The sequence below is a fragment of the Bolinopsis microptera genome, chromosome 3 (genome assembly GCF_026151205.1).
Source record: "Bolinopsis microptera isolate Bmic1 chromosome 3, MBARI_Bmic_1.0, whole genome shotgun sequence".
Taxonomy (NCBI): Eukaryota; Metazoa; Ctenophora; class Tentaculata; order Lobata; family Bolinopsidae; genus Bolinopsis; species Bolinopsis microptera.
Window position 1 is genome coordinate 20,447,765 of NC_087074.1, and position 12,509 is coordinate 20,460,273.

Below are 12,509 nucleotides of genomic sequence, written 5' to 3' on the forward strand. Positions count from 1 at the left end.
ATGGTAAATGTTGAGAAGTTGACTGATAGCACATAGCCCAGAACTGCATAACTCTCGAGACTGCTTATCAGAGATAACACCCAGAAACATACCTTCTAATCTGGAGGGAGATTAGCGGATTACTATGGTAACAAGTTAGAAGTTATTATTGGCCCGGTTACCTGACTTCCAATATAGTTTAAAGAGTAACCCGTTTGGCTGTAGTAAAAATGAAGATACATTTTTTCAATGACTCCGTAGATATTAATGAAAAGGTTCATCCTCGAACCTACTTTTTCCACTGAAAGTGGTTAACAGCGGCTGTGGCTCTAGCAGGTTCACACTGCATATCTCCCAGTAAAGTTACCATTTCATCTAATATTATCTGCTTCACATTGGCTTCTGTGTGCTCTAGAAATCGGTCTGTAAACCAATCCAGGCAATGCTCTGCTACCAAACCACTTCCTGCTCCTGAGAATACATCCTTCATTAGGTAGTGGAAAGACTCAGAGGAGAAATCGGTTATAATCAATTAAACCATCGGGATGTAACATACTGCATGGATCAAGCATGGTCACCATCTATCCACAAACGCGCGCGCTAAAATCACGTGGGTATAAATCACTTTCGCCAAAATGTTGTTTACGCGGCTTCCATAAAAATTATTTTCCAGAAAATTCCTATAATATTGCCACACTGTCCCACAAAAATTAAGAATCAAAAAAAGTAAATTAAAAGTTACCTGAACTCTTAACGATAGCAGTAAGAATACACGCTGTAGGTCGGAGATACTTAATTTCACTGTAACTAAGTTTCTCTTTGCAGTAATCAAACACCACACCCATGAACTGAGACGGATCTAAAGATTTGTTCTTCGCATTAGGAATAGTCAGCACCCAAAACAGCGAGGATATTACTTCTAGACACCTGATACAAAAACCGGGTTTACATCGAGAACATTCTTGTCTTGGTTTTCTTATCTAGATTAACGAATCTATTTGTTAGTAAGAAAAACACTACTCCTCCATAATATAAAATGTTTTAAAAAGAGGTTTTTTACCTTTCACGTAAGTCTCTATTAACTCCTCCAAATATTTCCTGTTTCACATCGTTCCAAATAAGAATTAAGTGTTCTTCAGTACATCCGATACCATACGACGTTATACATAACTTCAACGTTTCACAACTCTGGATTCTGGTCTGAGATAATGTATATATGTAATATGTATTATAATAACTTAAGTAAGTACTAAGTACCCTAAACAATTAAAAAGGAAGACTCCTGATTAGGATCCCCTTGAACAATATATTGTTCAAAGTCTGTTTGTTTACCTAAAAAACACAAACCTGCATAACAGAGCTGGTAAACTTGTCCAGCAAGAAGGGAATAGCGTGTTTAGCCAGTTTGTTGTTAGCTTTAAAGCAGTTGTTAAGTCTGTCTCTCAGATCTTCTGGACTGACTTTTACATCAGCGTCATCCGGTGGGGTGAAATCAATAGGGTAGTAACAGGATATAACGTCAAATAGTGTTTCTTCTATATTATCTGATAGTAAATCACCAAATTATTGATAGAATAATAGTATATAGCTAACAGTATGACATATTCGAATTTCAGCTTTCCGCGACCCAAATTTTGCTGTTTCGACTGAATTTTTCTTTAATGACCATCTTACAAGGTCACTGAGGGTGGCACAAGACACGATTGAGGTACTCAAAGTTCTATTCCCTAAGAAAGCTTTGATAAACGGAAAATCATCACAATATAAAAAGAGGTTTTGGACTATTTTTAAAGAGAAGCTTTTCTGCCGTCCCCTTGACCGAAATTTCGCGGTTTTGACTGAAATCAGAATTTCAGAATATAGTGCAATTTGTTGTGCCATGTATTTTGCTGCCAAATTCCGCCTTTTTTTCTTCATTACGCCAAAACTTTCAAGTTTTTAGCATTTATCAAAGTATAAAAGTAAGTAAATTATAAAGATAACAAATATTACCAAGGTTGAAGTGTTGAAGTACAATTACTGTCATGTTAAATATAAGCATCAGATTCCGCGGGTCCTGCTCTCCATCGATCAGATTAATGTAACTCACAACAAACTCATTGTTCATTCCTTCCAGTAAACCTGAAACAAACACAAATAAATACACATGGGAGGGGGGAGTTCGTCTGAGGAGTACTTATGGGATGAATCATGAATGGAGAAAAATGTTGGTTAAATTATTACGAACTGTTCTCCATTCTTGCGGTCACGAACAGAGCTATTAGAATTCAGTATTGGATATTATATCTGTTAATAAGTTTGAATTATGTTCCAGTATAGATACCTAATACTATTACTACTAGTTCTTACTGAGTAAGTTGCAGTGTAATAGGGAGTATAGGAGGGTGTATGCCTTGTGTCTTGTGTCCTGAGAATGTTCATTATAAATATACGGAATAAAGTGTTAAGAATTTAGAATATACAATAACATTTTAAGGCGTTCATAAACCAGGGATTGTTAATGATTTTAATCGGCTAATTTTGGAGGTTTAGAAATTGACCACTCAGATTTCTCGGGAAAACACTGAAAGGATTGGCCATTTTCTTGGACATTGGACAAGAACAATATCAAACAATGAATGATGATAATTCCCTGAAGTACAGTACCCTCTAGATTCTAGAATAAACCATTCGTTACAACCCTGTCCCACCTGATGCAGTGCCTGTACATCAACCGACTGAGCTAACTCTTTAGCTATCAAACAAGCAGTGCTAGAGTCTACTTCTCTCTCCTTCACGTAGCCTGTCAGTCCTGACAGTATCTTGGGAACTATGCTGTACTTCTCTGAGAGTCTCCCGCATAGAAACTTTATTAGAACTACCACTGGGAATTGTGTGTTGTGAGAATATGGTGCATAGTATTATTAGGAGCAATATTCATTATAAATCTGATAGCTATTTAAAGGTATTAGTTGAGATGTTGTTGTTATCAGAGCTTAATTGTTAACTTCTTCAGATTTGTGTTCGATAAGTTCGATAATGGCAATAGGTGAGATATTTTAATTTTAAACAAACCTTCAGAATCGTTAAGTTTAGACTTGACAGATACGTCCACTAGCAAAGTAATAGCATTAAGTCGGACATCATCAACTTTAGAGGTAATATGCTGCCTGGGTGAGGGAAAGAGTTACGAATTAATTAACGTATTTTAAGTTATGCATCTTCCTTTTTGTTTAATTAAATTAGCAAGTTCATCAAATAGGCCTCCAAACTGTAAACTATTTCATGTGCTTTATATTATGTTACAGACCAGTACACTCACTGAAGCAGCTGAACAAATTGCAGTATTGAGAATCTGTGACCATTCTCAGCCACAAATTCGAATGCTTCCTTATTCGGTTCTCTGATGTAGTCATTGCACGCCAGCTCAAATCTTATCTTTGCTTCTTCGTCAGTCATTTTATCTAAGTTGGATTGAATCGAAATTTCAACCATGTTCTATACATCTATCTAGAGATAAGACAGCATTATACATAAAGTATATGATATGTAATATGTATTATGTATACGTTATTATAATGTAACCTTTCAAACCCACAACGTTCAATATCTTATGTAAAACTGTAATTCCAATAGTTAAGCCCTGATTTACTTGGATTCTTTGGGTTAATTAAGCTAAAAGATTTGGGTTTCTGATTCACACTTAAGAACAGTGAACTTTTGAATGGACACTACTAAAGAACCTTGAGTGCTTGTACAATTTACATTTATGTACAAGACATGATAATTCAGGATTTTCATAGTAAAACCAGCTTGTTAGTATACTGAATAAAACTTCAATATGTATAGTTTGTATACTGTAGTATCGACTATAGAGCAATAAATATACCATCATGTCATAAATAATAAATTAATGATCTATGAAGTACAAGTATAGTTAGTGGATATATAGAAAGTCCTAAATCCTTATATTTAGGTACATAGATATTATATTCTGAGATGTTTCTATTTCTTTAAACTTTAATAATCGCAAGTTTCTGTTGTTCCATTCTTCTATTGCACTGGAAAATCTTGTTACTCACTGCATTATCTACAGTATTATTGCTCACACTTTCTTCTTTTCCAGAGATCTAATTCAATGCATCCTCTTCCATGCGCTCTGGTTTCAAGCCACCCTTACTGCCTCCAATCTCAGTTGCAGCTTTTTCCCTCAAATCCAAAGCAAAAGCCTGGCCTTCTGCCAGATTTGGCCTCCGTCTTGCTTCCACTTCTCTTATCCTGTGATATTTGGTCATTCAACACACTTTTCGTTGTACATGACACAAAAGTTTTAAAATGATAATCATCAAAGCAGTACAGAGGATAATAAGTGAGAAATAGTTTAGAATATTACAATATTTAAAACAATCACCTTGCTTAATAAATCAACACGTTATTAGTGTGATAAAAAACTCAAAGACAAGGTTTCAAGTTGCTCAATGTAGAATGTAGATCTACCTTCCGGAGTTACTTCCGGAGTTACTTCCGGAGTTACTTCCGGAGTTACTTCCGGAGTCACTTACTCGTCAATAATTTCCTCCTCCGTTGGGAACTTCAACTGACTGTATAAGTCTGGGTGTTTGTGTCTCAGCTTCATGACCCTGTTGTTCATGTTCATTCTAAAGTCATTTATCTTGGTAAACAGATTATGATCTGGCTTCTGAAGATGCTCGTCAATGGGCATGTTGTAGGTATCAGCAATTTCCCACAACCAATCTGGATAATCTTCATCAGGTCCTAGGATTGGATCTTCTTCCCCTTCTAAAGGAGATGCCCCTCTGCATCTAGTGAAGAAAATAAGCTCATTATTCGTTGTTATCATTTCAAGACAGATCAATGGATCCCTTACTAAGATTCCTGAGAAAATGCGATGAGTCTGGATTTTGGGCAATTGAAAGTGCGATTCCCAGCCCCCCACCCACTGCCCCCACATGTCTTGTGCCAACTGAAGAACTAAGGTACCTCAGGGCCAATCTCATCTACCTCTGGAGAGGAATTATGAAACTTCAATTTAAATAGTTCTCAGGAATATGCAGGAATCTAGCCGGCTATAGTTGGTTAGCTCGCAGAATCTAGTTATGAAGATTGCGTGTTCGAGGCTAGGTTGAATATAATTTTCTTCCCACTTTTTTGGCAAATATGAGTAACTAATGATACCTCGGTAATATAATTAGCAAAGTACGATACAGTGTGGTATGGAATTGAGGATGAGACATAATAAAATCGTCATCCGGCCCCGAAGCAGCCGAAACATTTGCATTTATAGCCGTTATAAAAATATATAGCCTTATTTTTTCTTTTCCAGACTGTATTCCTAGCCACCTTTTAAATTTATGCCACTGCGGATACCCGTCGTCTAGTCTTAGACAACAGACGAGGAGATCGCATAGATTCAATGGATCCTTAGCTACTCCCTAGACGCGTTACGTCGAAGTTTTTATAATATAAACAACTGATAAAATACACCATACACGTGTATATTTATTTTATTTATAGTTATTTATTTTGTGCGATAAGCCTAACTCACAGTCTCGCATGAATCTTGACCTGGGCAATGGATCTTTTGTTATAGCTTATTCAAGTTTTACTGCTATATTATGAATAATTACACTGTAAAATATTCAATATTAACCTAGTGAAATCAGGATCACAAGTTCGGGGTGCTTTCCTAGCCAAAGCTGCCACTTGTGGTTTCTTCAAACACAGTGCTGAAAGATTTATCAATTAAGATTAATTAGTTCAAATTCAAATTTGTTTTGGAAAAGCATCTCAAAAAAATCTCTCAAGACAAATTAAAATTCTTCATTAAATAGGTAGTTAGCAATAAGAACGATTTGGTTTTATAAGAAAATTGATTTGATTTTCTCACGTTAAAGATAAAATAAATTAACAAACCTGTTGTTGTAATAGATCTGTGGAACATTCCATGAACTCTCTTCACATGATTCATATTTACATAAAGCTGCAAATAATTGCTGACATCAGGATATTTTATTGAGTGATTAATCTTGAGCCCTGAACAAATATTAAAAGCAACTATTTTAGTTGATGCTGCCACTACCACATGTGATGGGTAAAGTCGTGATTTGATGGGTTGCTCTGTTATAAGAGCCCGGCCACATTCCCGGGTACACCTTGCATTGTCAAGCTTTACTTTCTCAAAGGACACACTAATAATATCAAAATATGATGAACATTGAATAAAATTACATTCCAAATATTAGATCATAAGATCCAAGTGCTCTATCCAATCCGCTTTACCATTGACATCCCAAACAATAGCTATATTTAAGTTTAGATTTTCAAAAGGAGAACGTTATTTTCGAGATTTCAAATAACCCGGAATGTTATACATTGGGCGTTTGATAATAGTGGTCAAATGTCACATATTATAACGTACTCTATCTATGTGCAGTATGCTGCAAACATATCGTCATGGTATTATATTGGAAGGGCAAATGTCCACAACGATATCTGGTACAATTCCACTTGTCTCTGTAACCCCCAAATCTATGCAGTATGCACAGTTTTTATTCCCATTTGAGCATGAGCCAATATCTCACACATTGTTTTAGCTACCTATATACTATGTAGTGATTTCAATCATCTATATGCTTTATGGACCCTTGTTACTTCTTTTGGATCACAAGATAGCCAAAATGTAGCTTTACGCAGGAAGTCTTTTTTTTAAAGTTGATACTTGATACAAGAGGAAAAAAGTTGATACTTGATACAAGAGGAAATGCCAAGCTCTTGGATGTGAGAAAGATTGTTTCACCACAAACGTCATTATATATTATCTTCCTTCTGTGTCATCCTGAACAATTATAACATCCTTCAACACAACTTAGAAACAGAAACTAATCATGTGACTTAAAAATTAACCGCTTATAAGCCACGGGAAATAACCAATTGAATAACCAATTACCAACAGCATTGTGCAAATTATTTTATGGAACAACTACAGTGCAACTGCACTGTTCAACTGTCTGATTGACCATTGTTAATGGTCTGGCCCGGCACGTGCTACTTCGTACTAGATATTTTATTTATTTTCTAACAGACGACAACTTCCTGTTGTTTTTTTTTTCTATATTAGTTACTCATATCTCTTGTACAGACTGTTTTACAAGGACATTGACAGATGATACTCACATTAGGCATTCATTATTGCATCTAAATTATTTCACTTGCTTTAGGTTTAGAAATTTATTCTCTGGTTAACAGATTTCAATTGTTTAATTAATTTGTAGTATGACAGTAATTAGGTAATTAGGTATATAAGAAGTTATTTAATTTTGCTTGGGCTATTATATTGACTATTGAGGTTTAATGATGATATGGAATTTGAATTTCATATAAATTTACACTATGTGGTTGGGGCATTTTGCATAGTAAATATGGTTACTACTCCTATATATCATATTATTTGATTGGTATTCGATTTCTGATTATTTCCCTAGGAATATGATTATTATATCTCAATTTGGCTTTAGGTAGGGTGCCCCGCTAAAAGAACTGGATTCTTCCAGGAAGCATCCCGTGCACAGAGCTTGTTCTACATATATATTAAATTATTAACCATTCATTCTGTATGTGCACGAAAATTTATTTCAATCAAAGCACTTGCCATTAACATTTCGAGAAGGAAGCGGCGCGCTACTTTGAAGAAATTTAGACGAGTAACATCCGTCAACTGTCTGATAGCACCCGGGTTACATTGATTTGTGTGGCGTGTATTCACAGACTGTATTTTCAGCGAGTAGCAAGAGCAGGGGGCCGGGGCTAGTTAAATAAAACAATGAGACAGCATTTCTATTACTGGACAGCGCCAGCCTATCGCTCCCCTATATATTCAATCAGATTTTGTGAGACAGTAACATCTGCGCCGAATATTTTTTTCGATCTATGACTTAGGTGCCAAAGGCACAAAAGGAAAAAGAGTCAAGGCCAATTAGGGTTAGCGAACAACGTTTTTTGTATTATATGTAATAACTCGCCCACGTTCGCGTTAGTTACTGCGTAAAGTTATTTTGCGCAACATTCTGAATTAAATTATTGTCGCGGCGCTAAACGGGCGTATTTAAATTTTGATCGTTCGGCGTTCAATACTTTGTACATTTTACATAATTGTAAATGTTGATTTCGATTTTAATGGTAAGTATTTAAAGTTAAGGTGTACAAATTTGTACTTCATATTTTAAATTTTTATATTATCTTCACGATAACAAATTTATTTAAAACCAAAATTAACTCGAATCCTAAAGCATAAACAATAAACAGCTCAAATATCGTTTTACAATCCTGTCACGTGCATGCGTTTGACAAAAATGGTTATGATTTGCTCATAACTCGTCAAAAAATGATTTTTGTGCTATGTAATAACAAATAAGTCTCATTTGAAATCATCCTAGTCTTTTTGAGAGCTGGTTAGACGCTGGTTCTGTTATGTCAACCTCACTATCTGCTACAAAGGTGTGCCATATATGTAATGCTAAAGCAACAAGAGGATTTTCTTGTCTTGGGCCATGTAAACAGTGGTACCATGTTAAATGTGCTGGACTGAAGAAAAGAGAAGAAGAGGTGTGTAAAACATGCAACGATATATATGTAAATGTAAATAAATGTAAACAGTCTGATGTAAATAAGACCAAAGACGATGTAAACATACACAAAGAAACTGACGATAGTGTAATCCTTTGCCCAGCATGCAGCACAACAGCCGATCGTGGAGGGGATGTTGTTGGATGTGACGGTGTTTGTGGAAAATGGTTCCATGTTACATGCCTTACAGAGGGCGATCAAGCAGTTGGTGATGGATATTGGTACTGTTCCTCTTGTTATGGTAAAGAGGCTTTCCCTGGCTTTCCAAGTTTTGTGAAGACAGCTGACTCAACACCCGCAACATGGGGTTTGCTCAAGGGACCTTTTATCAAAGAGACATTTGGCAATGCCTATGATGAAATAATCAAGTGGAAGAAAAACCTGTTCAAGGTTCCTTCTGGTGCTCAAGGTAAAGCATATGTGAAAGCGACTACTAAAGTCATCAACTTTTATGTTAACAACTCCCCCCTCCAAAATGTGGCCATGACTGCACTTATGGTTATGCCAGCCCTGCTCCTTCAAAAACCCTCCAAACGATCCAAAACAAAGGACACCGTCAGACATCTTGAAGATTGCCTCAAACTTTGGGAAAAAGGAGACATCAAGGGCCTCATCAAAGAAGGTAAAGCTATTCAGAAGCGTATAACATCAAGCAAGTTTACTCCCCAACATACACACAAAATATTCTCCAAGCTCATGCTTCAAGGAAAGGTGTCAGCAGCGCTCAGATGGGTAACAAATAAAGCTGGGGGCCTCCTAGAGCCAACACCAGAAACTATCAAGTTGCTAGAGAGCAAACATCCTGACCCACAGCCTGAAGAGTCCTTCCTCGTAAGCAGTCTACTCAGCAAGGTGGGCCTGGAAAAAGTAGACAATGTTATATTCGAAAACATAGATAGTGAAGCAATCCAGAAGGCAGCAAAGAACACCAATGGATCAGCCGGCCCCTCTGGCTTAGATTCTGATGGTTGGCAACGTATCCTTTGCTCTAAGTCTTTCAAGACATGTGGTGCTGAACTATGTGAATCAGTTGCCTTACTGACCAGAAAACTTTGCACTGAATTAGTCGACCCTGATCCCCTAGCATCCTTCATATCTTGTCGCCTCATTCCTTTGGACAAGAAGCCTGGTGTTAGACCAATAGGGATCGGTGAAGTTCTCCGCCGAATAATCGGCAAGTCAGTTACTACTCTGCTTAAACCAGAGATCCTAGCAGCCACTGCACCGCTTCAAGCGTCAGCAGGCCTAGAAGGTGGAGTAGAAGCTGCTATTCATGCTCTTAGAACTATGTATGAAGATGATGACACTCACGGTATCCTTCTGGTTGATGCAGATAATGCCTTCAACCGTTTAAACCGGAGAGTTGCCCTCCACAACACAAGTGTGATGTGTCCCGAGCTGTATAAATATCTTGTTAATACCTACAGAAAAGCAGCAAAACTGTACATACCAAACTCCAAGGGATTGTTTATTTTATCCCAAGAAGGTACTACTCAGGGGGATAACTGTGCTTCTGCATTTTACTCCTGTAGCCTGATGCCCCTTATGGGCAAACTCCCCACAGAGCCACCAGATATCTCCCCCGTGGTCTGTGAGAACACGAAACCTCCCCAGAAGCCTCCAGAGGAGAACAATAAGATTGAGACACCGCCAGATACTACTCCAGATAGGACTCCGGAGGTAAATAAGCCCTCCAACAAAGCTGCTAAACACATATGGTTTGCAGATGATTCTGGAGCAGCAGGAAGGCTTAAAGCCCTGAAGATTTGGTGGGATACCCTACAGGCATCTGGCCCCGTTTATGGCTATTTTCCCAAACCTTCCAAGACCTGGCTTATAGTTAAAGAGGAGTATCAAGAGGAAGCCAAGTCTCTCTTCCCGACCTTAACATCACCACCGAAGGTTGTCGTTACCTGGGTTCCTTTATTGGTACAGAGTCTGGAAAGAATAAGTTTATCCAAGCCAAATGTGTTGAATGGATAGAAGAGATCGAGGGATTGGCATCAATTGCACAGCATGAGCCACACCTTGCTTACGCCGCTTTTGTTTACGGCTCCTCTCGCAGATGGTCTTTCCTGATGAGGACCACCCCTGACATAGCAGTGAACTTGCAGCCCATTGAGGACAAGATCAGGAATTTGCTCATTCCCAACATGACAGGACACACAATTAGGTCCAACTTTGAGCGCAGCCTGTTCTCCCTCCCAGCCAAGTTAGGTGGACTAGCTATCATCAATCCAGTAGAAATTGCTGATAATGAGTACAAGAACTCACTCATGGCTAACCAGCAGCTTACAGACCACATCCTGAAGCAACACACCACTCTCAATACCAACAGAGAGGCTGGGAAAGCAGTCAAGTCTGCCATAAGCGGACTATACACGTTTCATTAACGTGTATTTTGTGCAAAGTGTATGAAAAGTTGGTGAGAGCACATGTATTAAATTTTCTAGAACATCGAATTTCGAAGCATCAGCATGGATTTGTTAAGGGTAAATCGTGTTTATCTAATCTTTTAGAGACATTTGATGACATTCTTGACATTTTAGATGAAGGTGCTCCGGTTGATCTTCTATACTTTGATTTTAGTAAGGCATTCGACACAGTCCCCCACTTTAGACTTCTGTCTAAATTGGAAGGCTTTGGTGTCAAAGGAAAGGTTTTAGATGTTATTAAAGATTTTCTTACAGACAGGACTATGAGGGTTTCTGTAGAAGGACAATGGTCCGAGGTTAAACATGTTTTATCTGGTGTTCCTCAGGGGTCAGTTCTAGGCCCTCTCCTATTCATTCTGTATATTAATGATTTGCCTGACCTTGTAAAAAATAAGATAAAGTTATTTGCTGATGATCTTAAATTAATTGGTAATGCAGCTAACCACGGTAGTGTTGCTGAAGATATCGAAGAATTAGAAGTTTGGGAAAGTATTTGGCTTTTACAATTTAATCCTGCCAAGTGCAAAGTAGTGCACATTAATTTTAACAACAATCCTAATTTAAATTATAAGGTAAATGGTATAGAACTTGAAGTATCTGCACAGGAAAAAGATTTGGGGGTTATTACCCATAGCTCCCTGCTTTGGAACGAACAGATCAAAGCATGTATCGCTAAGGCAAATCGTATGATTTGTTGGATTGTAAGGAATTTAGTTATTAGAGAAAAGGTTGTTATGATTGCTATATATAAAGCTTTAATAAGACCTCATCTTGAGTATTGTGTCCAATTGTGGAATCCACCTGCGGCTCATGGAAGTTGGGGGACTGTTTTGGAGCTGGAGAGCGTCCAGAGGCGGTTTACCCGTCTGATTGATGAGGTGGGTACTCTTCCTTACAGCCGTAGACTGGAAATCCTCAATTTGACAACGCTGGCAGAGCGGCGAATACGTGGGGACCTTATTGAAGCTTTTAAGGTTATTAATGCTATGACTGATTATGGTTCAGACTTGTTCAGACCAAGCAGATCAGGTCTTAATCTGGTTTCATCCAATAGATGTAGTAAAAGTGTGACAAAGGTCAAGAATATCCAGAAGTCTTTTCTCCCGGAGCGAGTTATTCCATATTGGAACAAACTCCCTCCGGACGTCAAGAACTCTGTGACAGTTTTAGGTTTTAAAATTAAATTAGAAGGATATAAGATAGATATGATTTCTAAAAGTATTACAAATGATTGCTTTTTTTGGAATGTTTCTAATGAAGTTTTAGTAAGAATTGAGGGAGCCAGTTATGTCAGTAATAAAGAGAAACATAACAATTATCTTTGGTTCCATCCTTATGTGGCAAAGAAGCGTTTTATAAATCTTTATTCCACTGGGAAGTTTTTAAAATAGGATAATGTTTTTGATGAAATTGTTTTTAAATATTGTATTTGATAATCAATTAATGTTGGTGGGGAAATATTTATTATATATT

The 12,509-nt window shown here is 37.4% G+C and overlaps 3 protein-coding genes across 3 annotated transcripts in view; 1 reads left to right on the forward strand and 2 right to left on the reverse strand.

Moving 5' to 3' along the window:
- Nucleotides 1-3,464, reverse strand: part of LOC134813284 (MMS19 nucleotide excision repair protein homolog) — a 3,729-nt gene extending 265 nt beyond the window's left edge. The window contains exons 1-10 of the mRNA XM_063820974.1: nucleotides 3,281-3,464; nucleotides 3,034-3,128; nucleotides 2,670-2,842; nucleotides 2,329-2,386; nucleotides 1,972-2,100; nucleotides 1,327-1,523; nucleotides 1,040-1,179; nucleotides 722-906; nucleotides 273-450; nucleotides 24-100 (exon numbers count right to left, since the gene is read on the reverse strand). Of these exons, the coding sequence (XP_063677044.1) occupies nucleotides 24-100; nucleotides 273-450; nucleotides 722-906; nucleotides 1,040-1,179; nucleotides 1,327-1,523; nucleotides 1,972-2,100; nucleotides 2,329-2,386; nucleotides 2,670-2,842; nucleotides 3,034-3,128; nucleotides 3,281-3,453 (1,405 nt within the window). The 5' untranslated portion in view covers nucleotides 3,454-3,464. The remainder of the gene's footprint in view (nucleotides 1-23; nucleotides 101-272; nucleotides 451-721; nucleotides 907-1,039; nucleotides 1,180-1,326; nucleotides 1,524-1,971; nucleotides 2,101-2,328; nucleotides 2,387-2,669; nucleotides 2,843-3,033; nucleotides 3,129-3,280) is intronic.
- LOC134813368 (uncharacterized) overlaps nucleotides 1-12,509 on the forward strand; it is a 359,978-nt gene that overhangs the window by 126,763 nt on the left and 220,706 nt on the right. The gene's annotated exons all lie outside the window — the stretch shown is intronic.
- On the reverse strand, nucleotides 3,780-5,965 carry LOC134813100 (uncharacterized). The gene is made up of 4 exons (XM_063820779.1): nucleotides 5,893-5,965; nucleotides 5,630-5,705; nucleotides 4,521-4,781; nucleotides 3,780-4,236 (listed from the first exon to the last, which is right to left on the reverse strand). Exons 1-4 carry the CDS (start codon nucleotides 5,945-5,947, stop codon nucleotides 4,089-4,091), a joined length of 540 nt encoding a protein of 179 aa, XP_063676849.1. The 5' UTR covers nucleotides 5,948-5,965; the 3' UTR covers nucleotides 3,780-4,088.

Coding starts and splice junctions, on each gene's coding strand:
- LOC134813100 (XM_063820779.1), bottom strand. CDS start 5,947: ATGAATCATGTGAAGAGAGTTCATGGAATGTTCCACAGATCTATTACA. Junction 5,706..5,892: donor CAGATCTATTACAACAACAG/GTTTGTTAATTT, acceptor TAAATCTTTCAG/CACTGTGTTTGAAGAAACCA. Junction 4,237..4,520: donor GAGGAGGAAATTATTGACGA/GTAAGTGACTCC, acceptor CAAATATCACAG/GATAAGAGAAGTGGAAGCAA.